The 26,743-nt window shown below is 41.3% G+C and overlaps 1 protein-coding gene across 1 annotated transcript; it reads right to left on the reverse strand.

Moving 5' to 3' along the window:
- Nucleotides 1–1,309: 1,309 nt before the first annotated feature.
- Nucleotides 1,310–25,645, reverse strand: LOC117752964 (rho-related GTP-binding protein RhoN-like). The gene is made up of 5 exons (XM_034570713.1): nt 25,331–25,645; nt 23,934–24,021; nt 7,810–7,919; nt 4,533–4,667; nt 1,310–2,312 (listed from the first exon to the last, which is right to left on the reverse strand). The coding sequence occupies exons 1-5, from the start codon at nt 25,433–25,435 to the stop codon at nt 2,052–2,054; spliced, it is 699 nt and encodes a 232-aa protein (XP_034426604.1). The 5' UTR covers nt 25,436–25,645; the 3' UTR covers nt 1,310–2,051.
- Nucleotides 25,646–26,743: the final 1,098 nt, after the last annotated feature.

Below are 26,743 nucleotides of genomic sequence, written 5' to 3' on the forward strand. Positions count from 1 at the left end.
AATAGGTAATTTGGCATCATCATCAATAAAGACATCATCAAAATGTAATTAATCTAACTGTTCTGGGTTTACACGGGTGGATGTGAGATTAGCATCGTAATTACAGTTCTTTTAATGTTCTATGATTAAAAAATCAGGTTTTTCCATTTGCATTATGTGGAGCTAATCTACTGCTGCTATCAGAAAGCTGCTCCTCTGATTTAGCATTGCATCATAACACTTTCAATCAGACACTCTGGAGCCATGAAGGGTTTTTAACAACATTGTTCTACACTCTACTTTAAACCTGATGAGTAGAGTCAGTGTAATTCCCCTTCAACGACCAACAACTAAAGGTTGGACAGTTGATATTTTGATTGGTGTATAATCACCGGGGCCTTTTATTATCAAGGCCCCATCACATGAGCACCGTGCAACATTTTGGTTTATAATGGAATTTCTCAGGCTGGAGCGGGGAGCCTTGAAATTCAGTCCAGATAGTCATGGTCCCCAGAGGATGAATTATAGTAACCTGGTTGATGCCGTAACGTTTTATTTAGAACCATCATCAGGTCAAAATATTAGCACCATCCAGTATTTTAATTTGTTCCTAATACCTGGAAAACTCAGCCCTCGTATTCAACGCTTAACTAAGATGGTGAAATTACCTGCTAAATATCTGCTTGTTCAAATTATCACTAGACACGTTTACACAGAAACCAATGTTCCGATATCAACCCGATTGAGACAATAGTCAAGAGGAAATCAACGCTGGATAAACATCATTTTCTGATCATCTTAACCTGAATAAGGTCAAAGTCAGAATAATCAGATTAAGACGTGGATTTGTCCGATTTTTGTCACATGATGTAGATACGTCTTAATCGTAGTAGGACGTCATGTTGCATGTAAATGAGTTTATAAAGAATATTGTTCAGCAACTCATGTAAACATCATAATGAAAATAATGTCTACATCTGTCAGAATATTTTCGTGTCCACATAAACGCAGACAAGACTACCTACAATAGATTTATGGTTTTAATTCGTTTTTCATCAGCGAAATGTCTTTTTTCTCTTGATTCAATTTGCTTTTTTCAAGTTAAAAGTACATTTTGTGCAAGTTACAGAATAAATCTTTCAACGAGACATGTTCACGTCGAACTGAGACAATGTTCAGAGGTAGAAACAACTGTGCCGTTTGCTCCAGTGAACTGAGATGCACTGAGATATTCAAAAGTTGAATGAATCAAATTCTTCTCCCGAGCACAATTATTCAGGATCAAGGCCAAAGTTAAATGAGTATCTTACATATTAAAGACGTTTCAACACTCAGCAGAGCAAGTTTTTCTTTATTTCATTATGACACGTACAACATAACAATCACCCTCTTTACTCCCTCTGTGACTTTCCTTCCCGGTGTGGATCATTAGAACAGTATTAATTTCACAACAGTATTATGTGGTGAGTGATTATTCCATTTTTCAATATTAAAAAGCACTTGTGGTTTAAGAAAATTAGTGTCATCTCAGCCCACGAGTATTTAGCCGGTCCAGATTTTCTTCGTCGACCCGTCATGGTGAGTTCGTTCCCTGACATGAACAGAAAACTCGGAACAGTTTGCGTGCATTGTATTGTGCTTCGTTTACTTATACACCTAAAGAGAGAATAGCATTTTCAAAACAGGAAAACAACATAATAGAGGTCGAGGCCAGCATTGTTACAGCCGGTTCCTGCAGGGTGACCCGTTAATTCATTTCTTTCCTCTTTAATCTCAACACACTTTTTTTCTGTCCTTGTGCTTCATTTGATCACCAGCCTCTTTGTCTCCACGTTTAAGTAAAAGCATCGGAGACGTCGCCTGTACCACCGCAGCGCCCCCTCCCCCCAAGAGAACACAGCCACAGAGAAAAACAACAAGGAGAGTTTTGCTAAAGATCGACAATTCCTCAAAGAACCCACAGTGCAAAGTGCAAAGAGCGGACAAGAAATCACCAATAAATTAAGTTCATGTGCGGTATGGTTCGTGTCCATCGGCACACGCGGGTCAGCCTCGCTGGTCGAACCCTGGTCCTACATGAGCACACAGCTTTTGGCCCGGTCCTTTCTAATGGGAGGCGGGTGCTCACTGATCTCAGTCCGAGGCGGCTGCTGGGAGACCCGCTTGAGGCCGCGGCGTGAGGCCGCGCGTTTGAGCTGAGGGATGGGCCGATGGATGCGGGACACGGACGCCAGCGTGGTGACGTGGAAAACGTCGCGGACGCTGTTCTCTGAATACTTTGACGTGCACTCTGCGTAGGCAACGGCGCCGATCTGCCTCGCCAAGCTTGTGCCCTGCAAACACAGAAAAATACAGAATGTGGGGGTTGGTTGAGTTCACGTACAAACACATGACTTAAAGGTTCGTTACCTGATTTCTGGCCAGTAGGAGGCAGTAGAACTAAGATGTAAACACAACTGTGACATGCAATGACACTTTAAAGTTGATGTGGCTAACATGTTGGTAAAGTTTTGTTATTTATACCTCGTGCAGTATAAGAAGGTTTTTAAACTACTCAACAGGTAGGCATGAACCATCTTTCGGTTTTATTTTGGTCAGTACTAACTCATAAAGGAAATATCTGGCGCTAGCTACTAAATGCTAAATATGTTCCCACACTAGTCGCTAACTTTTTCTCTCTACGTTTGTTTTGTTACGTACAGTTGGTTAAGAGCTTTTTCTCTGAATACTTCTCCTTGCTGCTGCTGCTGAGAACGAGACTCGCTCCGTAAAGTTGAGAGTGAACCGCAGAAGATCATTTTCCTCGGGTTCTTCCCCACGAGCGACTTTTTTCACATCACAAGTATTCTTTTTATTGATTGTTGCCATAAAATATTGAATAATGCAGCTCAAGCATTCAGCTTGTGTTTGCTTGTACTCCAACAGCGAATGACTCAGTTAGCGAGCGGAAATCTAATCCTCAGAGATGTGATAAACAAACTGTGTGACAGAAAAGAGACTTCATGCTGTAGAAATTATGTTTTCTGTAATTTAAACCTCACTGAACCTCTGAAATTCATGAATCCTGGGTAATTCAATGAAGGCAAATGAAGGATTTACACAACATCCTGTAACAGTTAGCATTTGGCTGATTCATTTTTTTCAATAGCCATTCAGTTCTGAGTGAATACACACTTATAAAACATGCCCTGAACATTTTATACAAACTGTTAGATTTTCCTTAACTTGCTTTTGTGGCAATCAGACTATTGTGCCTGGTCAGTAAAACTCTCACTCTCACACTTAATAAAAGACTCTCAAAAGCACGTATGAGGCAGATCCTCCACACAGCTGTGAAAGTCCGATGTGTGTGACTATAAAACTCGAGTGTAAAAGCTCAGCTTATTCCCAGTAGTGATTAGCACCATTTTAAATCTGACCTGCTTTAATTTTTATATGGTCAATTCCTTTTGCTACCTGTTCTCCAACATCTTTTTTGTAAGTTGTAATACAAAAACTACTGCTACGACTACGTGTCTTATGTATTCATGTTTCATCAGCTGGAGCCATTAACCTTTTTGTGATGAAACATTTGCAGGTATTCATATCAGTGTTAACAGAAATCACACTGAAGAAGTCTCCATCCACCAGATACCAGGGCGATTATACTCCTCCTCTATGAAGGAAATACTAAAGACTTTTTCTGCCAGGGAGGCTGCATTATTTTTGCATTAATGGAAATGTTCCCACGTCTCTGTTTTGATGGCCTTGAGGTGATTACAGCAGAAGTCCCCCCCCCCCGGGAACCACATCAGTTGGGGCTGAAGTGTTTGCGGCACAGGCCTTTGAATGCTTAAGAAAGGATCCTTTAAGTCGAGCTCCAGCCATTTATTAACCTATGAAATCCATAATTTATCTCATTCACAAGTATTCTCTCTCTCTCTCTCTCTCTCTCTCTCTCTCTCTCTCTCTCTCTCTCTCTCTCTCTCTCTCTCTCTCTCTCTCTCTCTCTTAAGACATCTGTGACAAAGGATTGTTTCAGTCACAACGTGGCTGCAGTTACATTCCAGGGAAAACATCCATGTTCTGGCTCAACTTTGACAACTTTGAAGCTAAATCACTTTTGCGGCTGTGAAAACTCTTGATGGATAAATTTTGACGTCATTACCGTCGGGACAATGAGGCCGTTACCTTTGCTGCGTCAGAGGTGTGAGCACATATTCATTTGTTGACAAAGGGCTGCCAGGAAATGGGGACTCACATTTCCATGAGAATGGGGTATTCAAATTCATGCGTGCCACTGTTCATCGCTCCAAGACACAAACAAAACAAGTGTATTATCGCACATCCTTCTGTTTGCCTCCTTCTTTGTTCAGTCTCAAGTCTTTTATAATCTTCGTGTTTCAAAGTTTTGTTTTTGTGAGAACTGCGTGTGCTAAATAACATAAATACTCTTAAGTAAACCACTGTGGTGTCGTCCGGCTGTAGAAACAGGAGCAGCGGTTAAAGTGAAGCTGGGTTTGACTCTGTGGAAGGTCCCAGACTCTGAGGTGTGTTTCCTCCGCAGCGCTCACCTGTTCGTGGGTGACGGGAATGAGTCTGTGTTTGGAGAGCTCCCTCATGACATTCATGTCCGTCCTCATGTCCAGCTTGGAGCCGACCAGCACCACTTTGGCATTGGGGCAGAACTCCTGCGTCTCACCTTGCCACTGTGAATCAAAAGGGGAACACGTGTCAGTGCACAGGGCCCTTATGTTGACTAGAGGATAAAACGCCATATGGCCAATAGTATGTGGACACCTGAACATTTGATTTAAGTGTTATTGTCATTAATGTTTCAAACAGAATCCAAATCAGAAAGCTTTATTGTCACAAAGTAGTACAACGAAATTGGCCATGTATTGCTGGAGTATCTGTCTACATTCAGTACAGATCTTTAGTAGGATTCCATTGTTTTAGACCCTATTTTAAATCACCAATAACTAAATAAATTCTGAAGCATTTGAGAACTTGAGCTTGATTTTTATGGGGGAAAGGTTTTTCCCCGTGTCACATAAAAAGTATTTGTTTTGTTATGTGTACCAAACTGTGTACCAGTGTGAAAGTATTTGTCATAAGGAATACTTACATAAAAGATATTGAAAAATGACACTATAGGATCCTTTTTAATGCCACAAGTTCTGAACTCGCAGCACGTTTAATGTTAAAATAAAAAATTGTTCTGACATGAAGACAAGACCAGAAACCACAACAGAAGCAGTACAACAATCAAGTTCTTTTCTGCAGCTCCCAGCAGCAGCAGCATGACGCTCTTGGTCCGAAACGCACAGAGACAGACAATACCCATTACACACCACAAACATGACTCAAACTATCTCTCTCTTCCTCTCCGTCGCCCTCGTTCTCTCTGAGAGACTCCTTTCATTATCTCCTCACACCGTGGCACAGGCAGCCACATTGAGCACTGTTGCTCCATTTGTTCTCGCTCACAAAGACGTCTTTTCTCCCAGATGCCTGCGCCAGCCGCTGTTGTACGGGCTGCGTTGCGTTCTGCTGTTGTGCTGCTGTGCAGAAGCGAGCGGTTGCCTCTCAGTGCCTCTCTCCACCGAGCAGTGTGCAACCCGGTGAATAAGAGCAATTTCGATGAGTCACAAAGGACCCATGGGACGAGCGGGTTATTGTTTGCGTAATGTTAAGAACTGGTGAGAGTTTTGTTCCTGATAAAGAGCAGAGAGTGAGCTGTCGGATCCGAGAGTCGGGTTTATCAAAGCATAAATGCAGAGTTTTCAATAAGTGCAGCCGACAATTCAGTTTATAAAGATATCTGCAATCCAGGAAAGCGAACAAGACGAGGAAACAATATTTCCTTTGTTATAACATGATATTACACACTTTTCACACACGTTTTTATATTCTAAGGCTTATTGTGATATATTTTTAGGCTTAAGTCAGTTTAGTTGCAGTGATTCAGTCTTTGGTCATAGACTTAATATTGTATATGATCAACTATTGAATGGATTGTCATTCAATTTCATCCAATGCCCATGTTATAGAACATGCAAAGTATATCTATGCATTAGCACCCATCTTAGCGCTCATGGTCATGAATCAAGTGTGCTCAGGTGCATCGTTTGCACGTTGCAGCAGCAGAGAGAAAACAGCACGATGGACCAACAAAACCCGGGCTGAAGTCAATGGTGCAGTGTTTTACTTTAAGGACAGATTATCAAGATAGTGATTTCACCTTTGGAAGTGTGTGCACAGAGTGTGTACAGCATCACACACACACATGGTTTGCTCTCGTGCTTTTACTTCAAACACAAATTTCCTCTGCAGTGTCTCTCTCTTCATACCTGGAAAATGTGCTATTATGAATACAATATACCGAGATGCAAGCGAATCAGGCTTTTTCATGGAATGGAAGATGAACCTCTGACTGGTTTATTGCATGTTGCGCACGAAACACAGCCGTGATTAATTTGGAGACTAATCATTTTGAGCCATGCACGTGGCCCAGTGACCTTTTCATTCCGCTCATAAACTCTTATGCACATGTACCTTTGTGCTTTAGACCATTTTCTTAGATCATTAAAATATTATTTGTTTTCTGCTGAGCTGTGTAGACTCCTCTGAGATGTATTTCACACATTTATCGCCCTCTAAGTCAGAATAGCAATAACTCTGTTGATCCTCGATCTTCATCAAGCTCGTTTACTTGGTCGAACTTTTGATTTGTGCAAAAACCTGCAAAACAGCTTCAGCTGTACTTGTGCCAAAGATTCCAATTTATTTAAAACATAATTAAAATGTTAAATGATGAAACACATTTTGTTTTTTAAAAAGAAATACACAAAATTATTGGCTGGGTTAATTGTGCTCTGAACTAACCTCAGTCGTTTAAAAAATCAAGGCTGTAAACCTGTGATTACGATTATACAGCCTTAGTTACCTTGGAGCTGTTTGTGTTGGATGCAGAAACGAGCGCATCACATCTCATCATCACACAAACATTTGACAGCTCAATTCAATCAGGCAGGAGGATGGAAAACAGAGAGGAATCATGCAAAGGTGGAGATATGGCAGTGTTGGCAGAGTGCGAGTCAGAAAAAGGGAAGAGAAAAAAGGGAAGAGGTGAGAAAATGTTGTGCCAGGGTTGGAGCATTAAAAAAGGCGAAGGGTGTCAGACTGGGATAACATCTTCGGCTGTGTAATACTCGATAAGAGGGAGATACAGACAGCCTGACATGGGAGATTTGAATGAGCCTTTGAAGAGAGATTGGACTGAAGTGAACAAAAGAGACAAAAAGGGAAAAGGGGCTGTGATAAGGATTCAAGCGGCAGTTTAGTAGCTTAGCGATGCTGAGGAAAGAAAAGAGCCTCTAAAGGGGAAATTGGAAGGTGCAAAAATGATGTTGGGAGGAAGGCTGTCAGAGAAAAGTGCCACGGTGTTATTTGAAAACGGAAGATTACAGATGTAAAATAAGCTTAAAAAATACACATCAAAGGAAACGGAAGCAAGACGTGATGGCACATTGTAATTCTGAAGCTTTTAAATTAGATGCTTAAGAACTTACTCGAGGACCAGTTCCATTATTTCGCTGCTAAACTGTGAATAAAGTGACCACTCAACATGTCACTTTGGCATCCGGCGTTTGTATTCAGTGTTTACGGCTGTTACCAAAGGGGTCAGAGGTCAAGTTAGTTCTCAGATGGACTCCCTGAAGTTGTGAGAACTTGCCCTCCATAAAAGATAAAGTGTTTGGTCTTGTATTGACGATGTTGTCGATGAGTGATGGCGCCGACCGCAGGAATGTGTGGGGAGCGAGAAACCACCGCTTGATGTTCACTGACCTTTTTCAGCACGCTGTCCATGGTCTCCGGACGGCTGATGTCAAAGACGATGAGCACGGCATCCGCGTCGGGGTAAGCTAACGGTCGCACGTTGTCGTAGTAGGCTGAACCTGCGGGCGAAAGGTACACACACACACACACACACATGAGCAGTGTCTCCAGGTAGATTATATGTTATTTATGGTCACTTTGCTGACGGGTTAAGTTTTGAATGTCAAAGTGAGTCATTACAGAGCAGCTTCGGCAGTAACAACTGTGATTAAATGATAATAATGATGATTAGGATGAACTCAGCCACTCTGCCGGTGACAGCCAGTGGGTGTTATTCACTGCTTTCAAGGGGCCTCGTCCACAACCCCGGGTCTGTTTGTCTGGCAGTCTTGAATAAGCCAGCAGACAGACATGTGACAGTGACATAATGAATGGCTCACACAAAGCTTCACCTGGTATTTCAGAATGGCATGTGGTATTGACCGGGGGGGCCCCGGCTGAATTAAGCATTGTGACCTGGGCAAGGGGACACATTCCTTTCTGGGTGGGGGACAGCATTCCCTCTCCATTTCACTCATTGTCTCCCACACTATACGTGCTTCTTTTTTTTTTTTCACAGAGCACAGGGCTTTGGCCACTCAACAAAAAGACAAAAGGTTGAAGAGAAAATTCCCATACTCGTAGAACAGGCCCTGAATCTGCCACTCGTAGCACAAACAGGAAAACACAGTTCACAGTTCCCCAAATAATCCAACTTTTACAATGAGAATAATGAAGCAGAGGCTTATTTCTCTTGAAAATATATGTGTATTAAATTGATTATTAATTATTATTAAATGTTCACTTAAAATACACATGATGTATGTCAAAAAAACATAATATGTGTATTTTCTTTTAAAACATGAATAATATATATTTGTAATGACTCAACCTGCACTCAGGGATGTTTATATGGATTTATCTGCTCAAATGTCACTGACTAGAGTGGCACTCAGTGGAGTTCATACCTCTGCCAAGGCTGAAAAATCCTGAGCCTGACTGTCTAGTTCTTATAGTAGAAATATAAAAGAAGAAAAAGGGAAGTGGTCTGATCGCCCAAATTATTTATTTTCTCATAAAACAAATCCTAAACGGTGGAAAATCAAGATCTGTGTATTATTCGAAAATGTTGAAAACTGCCAAATCTAAGTTAACAAAATATATGGCATAGGTTTAGTAGTGTGTAGACATGTTAATGAACAATTGTTACACATTATATTTCTTTAAAGAAAGTGGGAAAATAAATTTGTGGATTTCACAGAGTGGACGTTTGATCAATATCAGTTTTGTGGTTTTTGCGTAATCCTGCTGACAAGTAAACGAACAAGAGTGAAAACAGAACCTCCGTGGCGAAGCTAGCTGATGTAAATCCACACTAACTTAAGGACGTAAGGGTTTTTCTTGAAGCTGCCAAATCATTTCAAAATGTTGACTCCACAACATCAACACACCAGCGGGGCAGTTTACATTTACATGATGTGTGCAGAGACACCGGCAAATAACAAACAGCCACATTTACCCTCATTTGTGTTGCACTGTCAAAACCTGGGCCCCAAAGCAAAACGTGTTTGTGTTTCTGTGGTTAAAAAATGTCAAACTGAAAGGCTACAACCATTTTTCCGCTGTCTCTCTGATTAATTCCTGCTGCTGGGTTTTACACATGCTACCCTGTGTTCACACCACAGACACACACGCACGCACGCACGCACGCACGCACGCACGCACGCACGCACGCACGCACACACACACACACACACACACACACACACACACACACACACACACACACACACACACACACACACACACACAGACGCTCACTCGCTCTTGTTTCGTGTTTCAGTATTTTGTAGGTGCAGATTAAGTTTGAACATTAACAGCATAATGACAATGATTAACTCGATAACAGATTTCTTACAGAATTTCAGACATATTTAGACATATTTTTTTCTTTAGTTTTTGTTAAGATATACTGCTCTACAGATTCTCTCATGACCCTTTGTTTTGGAATGTCTGCCGTCGTTTCCTGTTTTATTTTCATATTTCCCACCTTATGTGTTTTACTTCCTGTCATTGTTGGGTTTCCCACCTTTGTGATAGTCTGCTCCCCCCTCATGTCTTTTCACCTGTGTCTTATTATTCCTGCCAACAGCTACATCCATACTACTACGTTTTCTTTTTATAAAATGTTGTATTTTAGCATTTTAGCTCCGTATCAGTAATAACCCTCGTCCGTACGAACACACCTGAAACACATATCACGTGGCCATTCACGTACACTTGTCATGTGCGTCCCACTGCCTGTCTCACTTTCTACTGGAGCTTCACACATCAAATGTTCTTCACTGCACCAAACCTCCCTTTGTCCTCATCTGTCGTTAGGGTCCTGCTCAGCTTTGAGCCGGTTCCAGACAAATGGGTTAAACACACACACACACACACAAAAAGACAGTGTGGAAACAACAAGAGGTTTTTGTCTCCCACCTGAAGCCGCGGTCAAATCTGGGCAGCGGGATGGGACACTGTAAAACATTTGCAGAGCTGCTTTGTCAGCACTTTTGCAAGTGCACCGGGCCTATGTAGGTTACAGCTATGCAGACTATTGTTGGTCAGCTGCTATCATTAGAACTCGTGCCGACTGTTGCAAAATACTTTGACAAATGATGTATTTGCAACTAAAGATACTTCACGTACAGAGAGAAGCACCGTGCGACATGAGGTGATAAAGATTTTATCTGCCCTTGAATGCATCAAAGTGACTCTGAAAACATAAAATGTCATAAAATAATGTTAATCAAATTAAAGATTAATAATTTTAACTTGAAATAAAATAGATTTTAATAATTTAATTTAATAACACTGGTTTTCTTCATGTAAAGCTTAATTCTTCACCATGAAAACAATATAGTATTAACTCAAGGTCTTCTAAATAGATTTTTATAGTCTTCCTCAGCCGTTTAGCAAATTATAATACAATACAATTTGCATAGAGACAGTTTGAGGTGCTATACTCCGTCATAATCACATAGAAACTCAGCAAACTACGTCAGCAATAAGAGACGTATTCATATGTATAAAAGAAGTATTTTCTTATGAAGGAGGCTAAAAAAGACTTCAGTTAAATATGAGTCAACTTGGGTCTTTAACTAGTTCACCACGCTCTTTTTTGCTTTGTTCTCTAAACAACGCCTCAGATCAGAACAAGTTCCGCCCCAAACTTCCCAAGGCAAGGAGGAGTAAAAATCAACATAGCAGAATACAGGATAAAACAATAATGAAACTCCATTATTCTTTAATGCAATTTTAAAAAGCTACTTCCTGCGACTCCTTCGCTTTTCCAAGCAGAAGTAATGGAAGTGGAAACCTATTCTCCGCTGTAGATGTAATGGGTAACAGCTGTAGACGACAACACGGATGGTAAAATGGCTCGTGAATGTTTTTAGATGTACGAGAGCTGTCCAAGGTGCTGATTCCACTGAGCGTCCGTCGCATGTGCCAAAGCGACGTCGTCTCCTGTGAGCCGGTGACCTGTGATCACTACTGTGACTAACGCAGCTGTGAGGGACGCTGTCCTCACATCGCTTCGTCCCCAAAAAAGAAAAAAGACAGAATAAAAGTTTGAGTTTAGGCAATTTGCTCCTCAGGTGTATTCAGTTACTTGGTACTCTTTTTGAAGTAATACTATGCAGTCCTTTATTGTTCTGCCAAGTCCTCCTCTTTGCTGTCTACCAACCTCTGCCAGAATAAACAAGCATCAAGACCTCTCTGAGATTTAAGTCCCTCTGCGCTCGAATCCTCTTCCTCCTCCTCTTCAGTGGTTCCAAAAACACACACCTGCCAAACCCGGCTTTGAATCAAACACTCATTGAAAGACGCTGTCAAACAGGATTCAGTGTGTGTCATCAACCGTCCCTGACAACATGCAGGTGGTTGTGTGGATGTCAGGAATGTTTCCTAAAGCGGGTATACATATTTAATGTTGGTACATTTTGTGAAAAGGGCTCATTTGCTTTCTTCATGTTCATAAGGAAGATTGACAGCACTTTCATGTCTGCGATCAGAGCAGCGTATAATCAGTATTTTCATATTAATAACAGATCATGTCTACTTTTATGTGAAAGAGGTTGTTTATAGTGATGAATTCCACAGAGAATAATCACCAGACTCTGCAGTTTCCCTCAGCTCTGTGGTTCTTTATAGCGTCTTTTTGTCTTTTAGTGCTTTGGTTTCCTGGCCTCTCTGTTTTGGTTCAATCTCACCTTTCTCAACTGGGTGCAGGAGGCAGCTGAATAAAAACTGAAATAAAAAACTCAAGAACCCACTGTAGCTGGTGAATAAAGTGGAGTGCAGCTCAAGAGCCAGATATTGTCTTCAGGAGTTCATAATGTTTTGCTTCATTTTATACCATCAAACAACTAATTAAGACAAAACAAATGAAAAAAAGAACGATCTTTGAGTAAAATGTTGACTTGTTTCTTTTCTAAAAAGCATGAATTCACAGACACACACACACACACACACACACACACACACACACACACACACACACACACACACACACACACACACACACACACACACACACACACACACACACACACACACACACACACACACACACACACACACACAGGCCGCGAGCCTCGAGGTTCCATGATGTCAACTAATCCATGTTCAGCGCTCCAGCAGCAGCTAATGCGTATTGATCTGCGAGCCGTTTTTTGACCCTCTCTGGGACCTGTGGTATACGGAGCCCCTCGTGGGAAGACCCCTGCTGTTGCCGCAGCAGCACAAAGAAACTTCAACCCATCTGTCTCCGTCTAAAAAAAAACCTCTGATCAACCACGAGCTCATGAACGACACCGGAGTGCTGCACGTATTTTATCTCCCACGTCGATATTAGTGTCATTTAAAATGTTTAATGCTCGATAGAATTACATATTTGTTTGGCGCTTACACGTTTTTTGAGATATTTACTGGCTGCTTGAACAACGTTTGGCACAGTGCTGCACAGTAGTCAGTGAGTCGTGGTGTTGCTGTTACCGACAGAGACGCCATACTGCGACTCCACATGGGGTTGTCATGCCTTTGATGTTTGACGCGTACAAAAACCTGCAGCTTCCTTTTGCTCGGGCTTGTTTGGTCGCTTACACACTGGTGAGCATGTACTGTTTGTTCCCTCTTGTCGTTTTATGTAATCCACTTGTGTTCTGCTCTTAACAGATATCAGGCTTGTGTTTTTTTTCCCTTCCTAAAAGTCTTGTGTAATCTCGTCTAAGTGGCATCTTTTAATGGAGCCACACTGGGTTTTTCACAGTAAAGTAACACATGAAGCCAAATCATGGAGATACTTTGAAAATCTAAATGTGCAGGGCTGCAACGCTGCTTGTTTAAAAAAGAGACACGAGGAATTTCAAGTTTTACAGTACATAAGGAATATAACGCCAGGAAACTAATTTGAATTCATCACTTGTCAAAATAAAAGCTCATCTGTTTTCTGCCAATCGACAAGTGGAATTGAATAAAAGTTCCAGCTTCAACAGAGAGTCGACGTGTGCAGAATAAAAAACTGGAATTTCCTGACAACCTGTCACATCATCATGAGGTGACATGACCAGAAAAAATGGCTGTGACAGTTTTAACACGTGTCACACGTAACATGTGAGTGTTGCTCCTCACAACTTGAATCTCTCACTGTTTTCAAATTCACATCACAGTTTTTAAGAAATAAATCATTTGATTGAACTTTACATCCAACATTGACAAATTAAAGGATAAACCAGTCTTTAAGTCTCCAATCCCTCATTTGGTGCTTTGATAACATGGTCCAACACGTCTCACTCCAAATTCCCACATGTTAAAGTGTGTTAAGACTCCACTCATGTATTCAGGTATTTCTTTAATTCATCTGGATATTCCAGACTGTTCTGCAAGTTCAGCTCAGAGGTTTTTATGAATAAAGTTTCTTAATGAGCTTTAATGAGCCCTGCTGGGCAGGTTTCTTAATTATGGAATGAAGGGAGTGATATTATCTATTCTATATTAAATAATGTAACTCTTGTTAGGGATTTTTATTTTTTTTAATGTTCCAGAGATATCTCCTTTTTATCATTTTTGTCTCGACTGACTATTTAACACTCCTCCACTGTTGTACCATGGGAAATGTATTTAGCTGGGATGTGGCTGAGGAGACAATCAGGCTGCACCTTCAGAATTCACAGTGATTCAGAAGGAACACACACACAGACACACACACACACACACACACACACACACCTGGAGTTGTTTGCACAGAAAATCATTATTAATCCTCTCCTATGGCATTTTTTGTCTGCCAACTTCCATCATCGCATGGTAATGTTCATTAATATTAAAATCCTGTTTGTCCCAGTTATGCCCTTCTCAAGAAGTACTGCCTTTTTAAGATTTCCATGCAGGTCTATTGATTAATGTATTTTTCTTCCACCATCTGAACGTATAAATAATTTCGACCCGCTTGGATGACGCACAGCGGCTGCACACCCGTGCTGCGTGAGGTGTGGGGACAATACGACTGTCTGGAAAATAACAAAAGAGAAATTAAGCCAGTACGTGGCTGCTCATTCAGCGTATATCAATTATAATGTCATAGATTTAACTGGAAGGTGTTTTTTATTCGTCACATTTTCTTGGTGATGAAAACAATTTGGCCCTGGAGCGTGAAATAGCGGATCATATGATGGATTTCTTATAAATATTTGTTTGGAGTAATGGGTAAGTGACTCAGGAGTCTCAACGGGCCTTTAGGCTTAAAGTTAAAGGGCCACTTTTAAACATGAAGATCTGCTTACGAGTCACGCAGAGTGCCGCTCAGCCTGTGGCTCTGGAGGAGCTTTGTCAAGTCGGAGAAAATAAACCCTGAATGTCAATAACAGAAGCCCGGCAGACAAATGTGTGTAAGGTGAAAGATCCCCCAACTTCCTGGAAGAGCAGTGGTAGATCCCTTAAAAAACATTTTAAAAATAGGAAACCACAGTTGAACGATCATTCTTGACCTTGGAAAAAGGTTGTTTGCGAAAACTTGCTGAAAACTTGCTTTCCACTGCATCTCAGTTGTTTTATCTACACACATACGTACAGTTAAAGCTTTATCATATACGAGCAACATCTATTGCACTTCTGTCCATTCTTTGAGAGGGATCCATGTCACGTTACTCTACCTGAGGATAAGTGGTACAGATGGTATATATTTGCAGAACTCAAGGAGATAGGTGCTTCATCTAATTCAAAATTTGACTGAACTTTGGGGAAATTGCACATAGACCATTCTCCTCTAGGTGTAATAATAAATTTTTGATGTTAAATATCTCTCTATATATATATCAATTAATAAATCAAGCACTAGAGTGGACTTGGGGTACGTCTCTTCTTGAATAAGGCAAAACAGCCCTTGTAGCTGTCAACAATATGACACCACACATGTTGAAGTCGTGTACAGTGTTTCATACGTGTGTCACTGAAGCCTGTGTTCTTTACTGGGAACGACTTGAAAGGTCTTTGCTCAGGTTGTGATATTTTCAAAGCTTCAGTCTAATCAGAAAGCTCAAGTCCGACCAAAGTTTCTTAAGTTTTCCATGTATAGAGGGACTACTAACAGAATATCAGGACGGATTTCAGTGAGAAATTCTGTGTGATGTTCTGGCATATTTCTAAGTCAGTGGGCACAGAGGGAAGGGGCTGCCAGTGAGCACAGTTTTGCCTGAAATCAGCAGTAATCCTGCAGGATTCCTTAAAATTAATGACAGAGGGAACCGACTGGCATCTGGGCATCTCCCCCTCACATTAAACCTCCCGACCCCTGTTGTGATTTTATATGCTGTAAAGTTTTGAGCAGCCTGTGTGCAGCCTGGATCATGGAACCTAAACTCAGAGAAAATGTATGAACCTCCGATCCGTGTATGTTGTTTATTTGAAACAAACACTTTTGTTCCGCTGCTCCATCACTTCTCCGGCTAGACGGGGGTTCCAAAGGCAAACACACGAAAGAAAAGGAAAGAGACTAAAGAGTACTTTGGAAATAAAATAGAGATTAAAGCAAAGATAGAAAAACTATGTGTGTTTTACATAAAATAAATGTACATTTATGGTCCAGTAGCTTAAAGTAGTAAAACATGGTTCACTTCAATTTGACTGACAATTTGAATAATGTCTGTAGACCCGAAGTCTACATCCATTTTTTTTCACACAATTCTATAGGATCACTTTGTAAATAATGAAAATACAACATCCCTTTTTACAGTGTCACTTCAAATCAAGACATTTGGAACATGTGGTGTAATGGAGGCCAACTTGAGACCGACGTGTGTTGTATACGGAATTACATTTGTCATTTATTCGATTTTCATGTTCAGCGTTTGCAGCAGCTGAGCCGGTATCGATCCAGTTCCCGTGGTGTTTAACACACTGTCGGCATCGATATGTATTTCATCCATTTACCAAAACAAATTTAGAGAAAAATACAAGCAGGCAACACTCGTGTTCATACAGTATAAAGGGCAGAATATCACTGTACAGTAGAAACAGGGTCACCAGCGCTCTCAGTAATGGCCGAGGTGTTGGGGGGGGGGTTGAATGGAGCGGTCATAGCCATATCTTGCATTATAGATAAGGGATATAGGGGGTCTTAAGTGGATGGATAGACCCCTTGAGTGCCCTCAGTGTGGGTTTTTTGTGTCTATACAAAGTGCTCTACAACATCTAATTACGCTTTATCCAGTATAGCATCAACTGAGCCTGATAGATGTACGGTGTTTATTGTCCAGTCTCCGGGCCGGCATCCAATTTTACTTTCCTTTTTATCACTAAAGTTAACGAAAACATTAGTGAAAGCTTTTGCGAATGTTTTCATCAGAGAGATATAGTGAAGGAGTTATAGCCTAGCAATAGAGAGGGAGGTCTCGCTATGGCTAGCTCCCTTGCTATTGTCAGGGTTAGCTTGATAGCTCCATAGAATTAGCAAGGGGAAGTGTTTTTTTGGTAAATTTGAGGTGAGCCTGCTTCTCTTTTTTCTCTAAGCTGAAACTTGGAGCATGGGTGAAAGTCAATGATTTGTGATTATGATTTTGGAGGAGTCCAACCGTGTGTGACTGTTTCAATATGTCTCTACGTGTTTGTTCTGTGCTACGTGTCAGGATTGGTCTTTTAAATGTGAGTGAATTGCTAAATTGTGTGAAAACGTTCAAGTAAGAGTCTCGTGTAAAAGTCACATCTGAAGTTGGTGTTACCGTCTTCGTGCTCGTCCAGACTCAGGGTCTCTTTTAGACGGACTGCTCAGTTGCACATGCAGCTGAGAGACTGTCCGTCCCTCGGGATTGAGAGTGGAGACGCATCTAGGCCATTGATTTTCAATGTGTTCTCGGTCTTCTAATGGGCTGCATGGGCAGGAGAGAACCAGAGCAGATTGACTGGAGCGCACGCTTTCGCCATGAAAACCCACGGACACTCGTTTTGTCCTCACTCAGCACTTAGAACTGAGCTCTTCACTTTGACACCATATTGTCTCCTCACTGTCTCTATTTATATATTCTGCCGCTCCTTTAATATCTCAGGGCACTCGCTCATATGCTTACTCATACACACAAACACACACACCAGTGCACATATTAAGCACAAACAGCCAACAGCAACTTGGGCTGAGGAACCAATTCCATCTAGAAAGCCTTGGACCCACTTAAGCTCGCATCTGTCATGGAGCCAGGTGCCACACAGATGCTCAGTCAGGGCACATCTGGGCAGTGCTTTCCAGGAGCCAACATTTAATAGGGGTCATGAAAGCTGCTCGTGAATGAATGATGGCTTGTTAAGGCGATCGCTGCCACGGACTCTGTAGACCTAGGATAGATGGGAGGATGGAGGGATGCAACAGGGTGCGTATTGAGAGCGCTCGTGTTTCAATTCATGTCGGGACATGTTCTTAGTGACTCGTCAAGGAAGTATCATAGAAGCCACGCTGCATTCCTCAGATCCGGAAGCTGCCTGGAGGAGTTCAAGAGGCCAAACCTCAAAACATTCCTTCGCTGCTCAATGTTTTTTTAATTGCATCTTTACCTCACACTTTCACATGCCTCAGCTGTGAAACCTGAATGTTTAGTAAAATGGTGTTTTGATGGCGACAGCTACCCTGAGGACGTGAAGCTGCTTTCTGTCGACCGCCAGCTGCAGAGGTAAATAAACTCAGACTCCCACTGAAATGTAATTTTCTCTGGAGCAACAGTAAAATGCAGTGGTTCCTAATGAGTCTAACAAAGATAGGTTTGCCAAATTCAAACCCTGATATGTGTGTAAGAAGTTGTTAATTACTCAGCATAATTAGTAACTATGTGACTAAAATATAAACCAGCTTAATTAACATTTTTTAGACCTGCAATAGAAGATTTATTTGTCATTTGAGGCAGTGGAATGAAGCTGTAAAAACACACTGAGATAAGTTACAAGGTAAATTTAGACATCAAGCAGATGAAGACTGAATCCAAAGATGGTTTCTGTCTTTTTAGGATATTCTTATCACACTGATGTTTGTTCAAGGCCTCATGTTGCCTGTAAATTTGGTTTAAATTAGTTATTTGATGTTGTAAAAACGGGGGGAAATTGACAACTGGGTGTAATTGACGACTAAGAATGACTTGCGATTGGTCGAGCACATGTATCAGCAGGTGTTTGAGACCTCAGGTCAACATCACGATTATCACTGCGCAGAGGAGTTGTGTTTTTGATTAATGTAAATAAAATATCCACTATTCTTTGAGCTCTGTTTTGGTCTCCTCCGACTCCTTATTGGTAAAATGCTCCATTGCGATCACCTGCTATTCACTAACTGTGTCACTGATAATATGAAAACATTAATTTTAACCACCTACATGTGTGATCTACTTATATGATCCACTTACTTTCCCTCCATTGTAAAAGCACTAAATCATTTTCAGCTCTTACTGCTTGTTGCTTTATAATTACCTTGGAGTGCAGAAAAAATGTGATCTGGGGGCATATTCATAATTAGCAGCAGACGATTAAGTAATAATGTAAAGGTCAGAACCCGGAGTCTGTATTTTAATGCAATTTATGACCTTTTGAAGCCTCGTGTTGGCAAATTGGTGGGTAATTGCTTCACACAGATGCTCGTGAAAAGTGAATTCCTTTGGGCTAAAGTCTCTACACACATCCGCGGAGGGCAATCGATGCAAGAGGAACTAAAGAAAAGATGAAATCGCACCAGCCAGTAACAGCGGCACAAACACAGACACCTGATCCATCCTTCGTAAAGATCATTTGTCGATTCGTTGCAGGATGGTGAGCCAGAAGCAAATCAATCAACGGCAAAACTTCTTCTCTGCACCAAGATTTTTTTTCCTTTTTGGGAGGGGGGGGGTTGTCACAGCACATTAAGAAAGATTAGAGCGAGCCATGTGTGGTATCTGCCAGGATGCAGCGAGGAAAAGAAGTGCAGGGTTTTTCAGAGGAAATGAGAAAAAGATTGAGTGAGAAGTAAGGGAGGGACATAAAAGACAGACAAAGAAAACGCAAGGTAAGCTAATCAAGTGCAGGAGTGCTGAGAGGGCACTGCCCCAATACAGTGGGACTCCTGACCTTGAGAGAAATAAGACTGGTTCGAGGTTGGCAGCCGGGCTGGATATGAGAAAGAATAGATGGAATTAAAGCAAGGAGGAGGAGGAGAAAAGTGCAGAGAAGAGCAAAATGAAACTGTTTTATAGCGCATGTGGATGGGATCTGGTTTTCTTCAGGCCTCAGTCGCCCCTAACTCATCAATGCACAACAACAATGTTGTGTAATCACAATAAATAAATAACTATTTGGTTTTATAGTGATTTGATGTAACAATTGCCTTGAGGTGGTTATTCCACAAGGTCCGTTGCACATTATACTTAGCAGAGCACATACCGCCGCCGAAGCCAAATAGTTTTCTTATAAATCCACATTTACATTCGCTACATCCAGATTTTTATTTGAATCAGCACCAAATTGTACACGATCACTCCCCTTTTTTTCAAGATCCATGAATTATTGTCTGAGAAATCAACAAAATGTTTCCAAAGAATCTTTCGGTTTCAAATTCATTTTAGCATTATACATGAAAACTTTATACGCATGCAGCCAGTTGGTTGGAAAAACAACTGAGCCAATCTGAACTTAGTGTTATTAAGGCCCATCAACACCAGACTGTGACACAGTTTCTTTTGCCCCACTGCCCCTGATGCAGGTCTTCTGGCCCTGCAACACTTTAACCCCTTGTTTCAACAGAACACCAGCAAAGTCACAATGAAGCTCTTGAACTTGATTTATTTTCAGTCTCAGATTTTATCCCGGATTAAAAGTCTTTAAACATAAAAGTAACTGCGCAGAGGTTATTGGCTGGAGAAGATCATGTGATATGATCAAAAGCTTCCAGTTTCTAACTGGGCCTTGGAGAGAAGCTGGTGTTTCCATGGCCAAGAGTAAATGTCATTTTGACTCACATGGCTCTGATCTCAGTAACGAACCGGCGCCGCCCACAACAGCAGATGAAAGACAGAAAAGGAAAGAGGTGAAGACGGCAGAAAGATTGAGAGAAGAATGAGGGGTAACAGAGATGTACACACAGGAGACGGAGGGGGGGGGTTTAGTTTGACAGGAGGAGAGAGAAAACGAGGACAGGAGTTTAACCTACGAGGCAGGGAGTCCGAGAACGAGCGTGTTTGGATGTAAAGGGAGGAGGCAGGAGGTGGAGGAGGCGGCGGGTGGTGCGGGGAGATGAAGAATGGAGGAGACAGGGAGCAAGTGTTTGGTGGCACAGTGAGCGTCTGATTAATTAAATCCACTGTTTGTTTCTGCACAAAGAGCGAGTTCGTCCAAACACTCGCTCCTCTCCGTGGGCACGTGCATGAGGGTTGCCAGGTCTGCGGCTTTCCCACATGTTGATGTTTCTCTGCCTGATGTTTGGGTGGACCAAGAACAACAGTTAAAAATAAATAAAATAAGGTTTTAAATTAAATTATGTATTTATACTGGAACCCGATTGATATGGATTTTTCAGGGGATCGATGCCGTTACTGATATTAGGGGGTAAAAGATTTCTGATTCAAATATCAAACCAACATGTAATTGAGGCTCGATATATTAAAGTTCTACAAATGATCACAACCATTTTTATGTTATGATGATGACTATTGCTTAAAGCATTAGTTATGTGATTTGTGAAAAGGAAAGAAATCAAAAAAAGGGATGACCCCTGTGTTGTGTTATTTATATGATATTATTATTATTGTCATTATCATGGAATGTGTATAAGAGCATAGGTGTATTGTTTTGTAAAACACTGATATGAGCAAATTTTTTATCAGACAACAGATGAATGGGTCCAGCTCCAGTTTATAGCCACATCTTGACAAACTGACTCTGGATTGGGGCGTGCAGCCATCTACTTATCCCAGCTCTGGTTTTTGGGCTGGTTTTGATTGGCCGTTGTTCTGGTTTCGTCACACAGACCTGGTACCTGCTCCTCCTTCACCTTCTTGTGCTCCTCAACTATCTCTACTTGTGTCTGTTTCTGTGGCTTCATACGACGCTGCCTGTCCTTTCAAACACTGTTATGATGGTTGGCGATGAAAACACAACAGATTTCTCCATAACGCTGGTTTGATGTCGGAGTTTCGGTCACCGACTCACTCCCACTGCTTTGGTTCATGCTTCATGCTTTTGGCTGACATACAAACAGCACACACGCTGGCACAGCACACACACACACACACACACACAAACTGAATGCTTGCAAACATTCGCCCGGCTGTCTCTCACGCATGCCTGCACACGCCTGCGGATACACACATGCGCCACACACGCGCACACACCAGAAAGTATCTACATCCTCAAACAAAACTGTGATTGCATAAGAAACAGTAAATGTTGGAAAGGTAATCCCCCATCGAGTCATTAGTCTGAAGAGGCAGGCACCAGAGGGGAGTGTTGTAATACTGATGTAGGAGCCAGTGCACCTGTCTCCTGACACAGACCCAGAATAGCTCGCAGGGACGCTGCGAGGCAACGTGCACGTCAGCGGCTCGTGCCGAGCTGGAACAAACCAGTTCAGGTGTGACACAGATCACCTGCCAGGATCTAAACCATTCAAAGTCTGGATTTTAACAGAAATAAATATAATTTTACTAAAGATATAGCTTTATATTTTTAGTAGATAAGTTTATTTGCTTTTCTTCTTGAAGATTGAAACCACACAGTCAACAGCCGGCTAGCTTAGCTTAGCATAAACCTTAACTGCCTCTCTCCAAAGGTAAAAAAAAAGTCGAAATACTAGCTTCTCTAAAGTTGTGTTCACACCAAATTGCATATTTCCATTCTTTTAATATTCAAATTCTTGTTCTTACACTTTTGTTTTTTACATAACAATCAAATGTGATATAACGTGTTAAACAGTGTAGTTTAGTGCTGGTATGCAGATATTGTTTCCAGCTTTAATGCTAAGCTAAGCTAACCTCCTCCGGTCTGTAGTTTTATATTGTTTCCAAAATGGTTGAATTATTGTTTGAAGGTCCTTTCAGTCTCAGTAAAATTAACATAATTTCTAAGTTATAGCAAATCTAGATATAGATAGCTATAGCGTATAGATATAGATATAGATACAGATAGATATAGCCTATATATAGAGAGAGCCTTTAGATGTAGATATAGTCTATATATATAGATTTGGATATAGATATATAGATAGCCTCTAGATGTAGATATAGAAATTCTAGTAAAACAAATAAAACACCATTAATACATTCAGCATTTGTGTTGTTCCTCTGTCTGGTTTGTATCTTTGTGAAATCCGTTATGAAGCATGTGCTTGTTAAAAAGTATAACACATCAGCACATGTGTCTGGACAGAAATAGATTCTTTGTTAAATTGTATTTATGGAGAAAGGTGTGGCGAAGCTTCGCTGAGTCTGCGGCTCGTTTTTTCAGAAACATCATAAATCTGATTCATACAGGGTCACACCTGGGAGCGCTCGGTCCACCGGGTGCCACCTCCTCTGTGGCCGCACAGATTCCATTCATATGACAGAATAAACTCCTGAATGGATCAACACGCTTCACACACACAAAAACATGAATTGAATTGTTTCACGTGGGGGAGTAAATTACTGGTTAAGCATTCCCATGGTGCAATTGTAATCCACCAACAGCTCAGTGTGAGAAAAGAGTGTGTGCGTGTGTATGTGTGTGTGAGTGTGTGTGTGTAAGCGTGTGACACACACACAACCAGTAATTTGAAATGGGTGTTGTACAAACACATTGGAGCGGCCTCGCCCACTGCAAACCGACAGGCAGCACCAGCCTCAGCAGCTGCAGCTCTTAATCTCCAGCCCGTTGAGCAGGTCTGTCTGTCTGTCTGCATGGGTGGAGGCTGATGGAACGCCACGCCGTAAAGCTGCTCTCTGGTTGTGTGTGTGTGTGTGCGTGCGTGTGTGTGTGAGAGAGAGAGCAAGTTTTAGGGTGTTGTTGTGGGAGTGAAATGCAAAAAGGGCCTGGAGGCTGAGGGAGAAAGTACAAGAGACGGAAGGAATCTGACTGTCAGAGCTCCACAAACTCCAAAAGGACGACTTTGTGTGTCTTAAAAAAGGACGATTATGGCATCAGCCCCTCACATATTAGTCTTAACTTAATCTGAGATCAGAATTTACTGACTCAAAAGATAAAAAATCGACATATTTCTACACAAGAATGAACTTGGTCTGTGATTACAGTCAAACATGAAGCCAGTGTGATATATTTTTAAGTGTTGTTTATGCTGTGGCAGCTACTCAACACAACACAAGTTGTTTATGGTCTCTGGGACGCTGCATGAACACAGATATTAGGCAGTAGAAACATCCGGCGGTTCTCAACGCTCTCACAGTGGCAGCTCGTGTGTGTTTGTGGCCCACACAGAGTGGATGTTGTCGGGCGCTCTGAGGAGTCAGCGTGACGCAGCTCACCTCTCAGCGCCCTGGCATGATAATCCTGCCACGCAAGAGCAGAGGTGAGATGGAAAACCAAAAAAAACTCAAACCCCAAGTGCGTCTCACCTGACGTGTCCCACATGTTGAGCTCGATCCTCTGCTTGTCGATCTCGAAGCTGGCCGTGTAGTTCTCAAACACGGTGGGAACGTAATTCTGGGAAAAGAGAGAGAGAGAGAGAGACGTGTGTGAGGCTGAAAGTAGATCAGAGCTCAGGGGTGGGGGGGTCATTCACGTAATTAATGAGCAATCATTGAGAATCTAAATTGAGGGATATGAAAATAATATAATGACTTTGAATATCTGTTGTGCAGAGAATGGTGATGGTTAGTGTGTGTGTGTGTGTGTGTGTGTGTGTGTGTGTGTGTGTGTGTGTGTGCGTGTGCGTGTGCGTGCGTTCGTGCATTGAAAGGTAGATGAGGCCAATTCTGAGCTTTGACTCATCTCCAGATTCAGAAATTTAGGTCAACGAGCTGTGATTTCATTATTGTCCAGAGAGTTTCACGTGAAAAACAAATGTGGTCCATCAGTGACTCAGGCAACGAACAGTGGACCGCTGATGTTTTTTAATGCAATACGTGACAATAAATTACATTTCCTACTGTTATTGAAATTTACTTTGAATACTGGCAAACCCACAACACAGATTTAATAGAAACAATAGGCAAATGTTGATTTCTCACTGGACAATGTGTATTAGCTTGAAAATATTTCATGTTTAAACATTAAAAGCTCAAATTTTTCCTGATAACTTCAACCTGTCTTGTGTGTTGTGTGTTGTGTTGTTGTTTTTTAGACCAAAATCCAAGTCCAGCCATGAATATACAACAGGAATAAACTCTTTCTTGTGTGAATTCTATTGTTTGAATTGGACATCGTCAGGTTTAATTAGATGTTTAAAATCCTGAGACAGGGAGGTGAGCGGGTGACTCAGTGTGTTGCTCAGACGCAGCTTGTTGTGCTCAAATCGCCGCTGATCCGATCCCTCGGCGTTTCCGTGCCAGACGGCTGATGCGCAAAAAGGCGCACAGATGAGCCCGGATTTGTGCGCACAGCTGAATGAATCTGAAGGGGATGAAGGTGACGATGATGATGATGATGATGATGATGACTTTTTTATCATTTAGACTCAAGGTCCGGACAAGAAACATTTAATTTACCTCGTTTTTTATACCGTAAAAGACAAGGAGCCAAAAGGAATCGTGTAAAGATAAAGAGAGATGTGACCTTTCTTTCTTCTGGATGAATCTACAGCCTGTCAGGGATAATAAAGCAGGAACTCAAGAGAAATAAACGTATATAAAAAGAAGTGTGAGTTGTTTAGACGCTTCCCAACTCGTGAGGATGGAAGTTTTTGGGGTGTAAATGTCATGACGCGCGGTGGAGACGTTGTGGCTCAGCGTGGTTTCTGGGACTTTACGCACTTGTGCCGCAGTCCCCTTCTCCATCAAATACAGCCTCTTACCTCCGGGTACGAGTCCTTGGCGAAGACATGGAGGAGAGCCGTCTTCCCACACTGCGTATCACCGACCACCACGATCTTACAGCGCTGTAATCCTTTGCTCTCCATGGTGCCCCGGGTATCACTCAGCTGCTCGCTCTCCTCTGGTCATTTAGCTCCACGCGGGTCGAAGGTGGAAGAGACAAACTGATGGGATGTTGTTTTTGTCTGTTTCTCCTCAAGAGTCAAATAAAAAGTTCAGCTCCACGGTTCGCGGTAGTTTCGGCTTCATGCGCTGCGCACTGCTGCGCGCTCCCGCTCCACCGGTGACACTGATGACACCTGGCAAGCCAGCGTCAATGCAGGCTGATTTCCTTTTAGACGTTTCAAAATAAAAGTCAAATAAACTCAACGTACACTCATAATACTTTACTCAAATATAAATTAGTTGATATGGACAAAAGTTATATCAAGATTAAATCAGTTTATATCTTTAATTATCCCAATCAATGTCATATTAAGACTTATAAAATGTGTTTTGCTCCTGAGTGAAGGTTGTAGTTTAAAACTGAGAAACACTTGATAAACAGCAAAGATATTTTATGAATCGGAGGTCGATCAATATACATCAATATTTATTGGACTTTTGTTATATCGCTATCGATGAAAATTACATTGTGATAACTGTTGATTTGTCCATTTGCTCAGCACTAATAATAAAACTTGTCGAGATGTATCACTCAGGGTGTAAAAATTAAAGAAAGACAGACAAGTATTTCAACATGCACTGTATTATTATTATTATTAGAAGTATTAGTATTAATATTAGTATTATTGTTGTTTTTGTTGTTGTCGCTAACATGCTTTAACTTTGAAGGCAAACCCCAGGTACTTCCGGTCTCTCTCTGGCTGACTCAGTGTTTTCGACATTTCTGCGTGAATATGAACATTAATGTCAACTCACACTTTAAAGGTAAACATGTATTCACTTCACTTCTCCATGTAAATAACTGATGTTATAAATGCTGAATTATAATGATAAAAAGTCACACAACAGAGAAAAGGTAAAAAAACAAAACAAATGTCAATGAGAAAACAATTATAACTTAAAAGGAACAAAGATCGATTGATGGAACGTGACATTAAAGTGAGAGGAATCAGTTAAAGGAACAATCTCAACAAAGAAACCAAGAATCTAAAACAAACAATTATATATTAGTTAAGATCATTTTGTGAGCTTCTTTAAATGGTATACAATGAATTGTAACTCTGGAACCAACAGAGGGATGGGAGCTGCTGTGTTTACCTGCAGCTATTTTAATTTTAAATTTTATTGAATTATTTGCTTTCTTACTTAATGTATTGTGAAAGAGTCGCAGATTATATAAGATCATTCTTCTGTCTTCTCCTTTTCACTCAAGATTTGAGGTTTTGTGT

This window comes from Hippoglossus hippoglossus, chromosome 19, assembly GCF_009819705.1.
Source record: "Hippoglossus hippoglossus isolate fHipHip1 chromosome 19, fHipHip1.pri, whole genome shotgun sequence".
Classification (NCBI taxonomy): domain Eukaryota; kingdom Metazoa; phylum Chordata; class Actinopteri; order Pleuronectiformes; family Pleuronectidae; genus Hippoglossus; species Hippoglossus hippoglossus.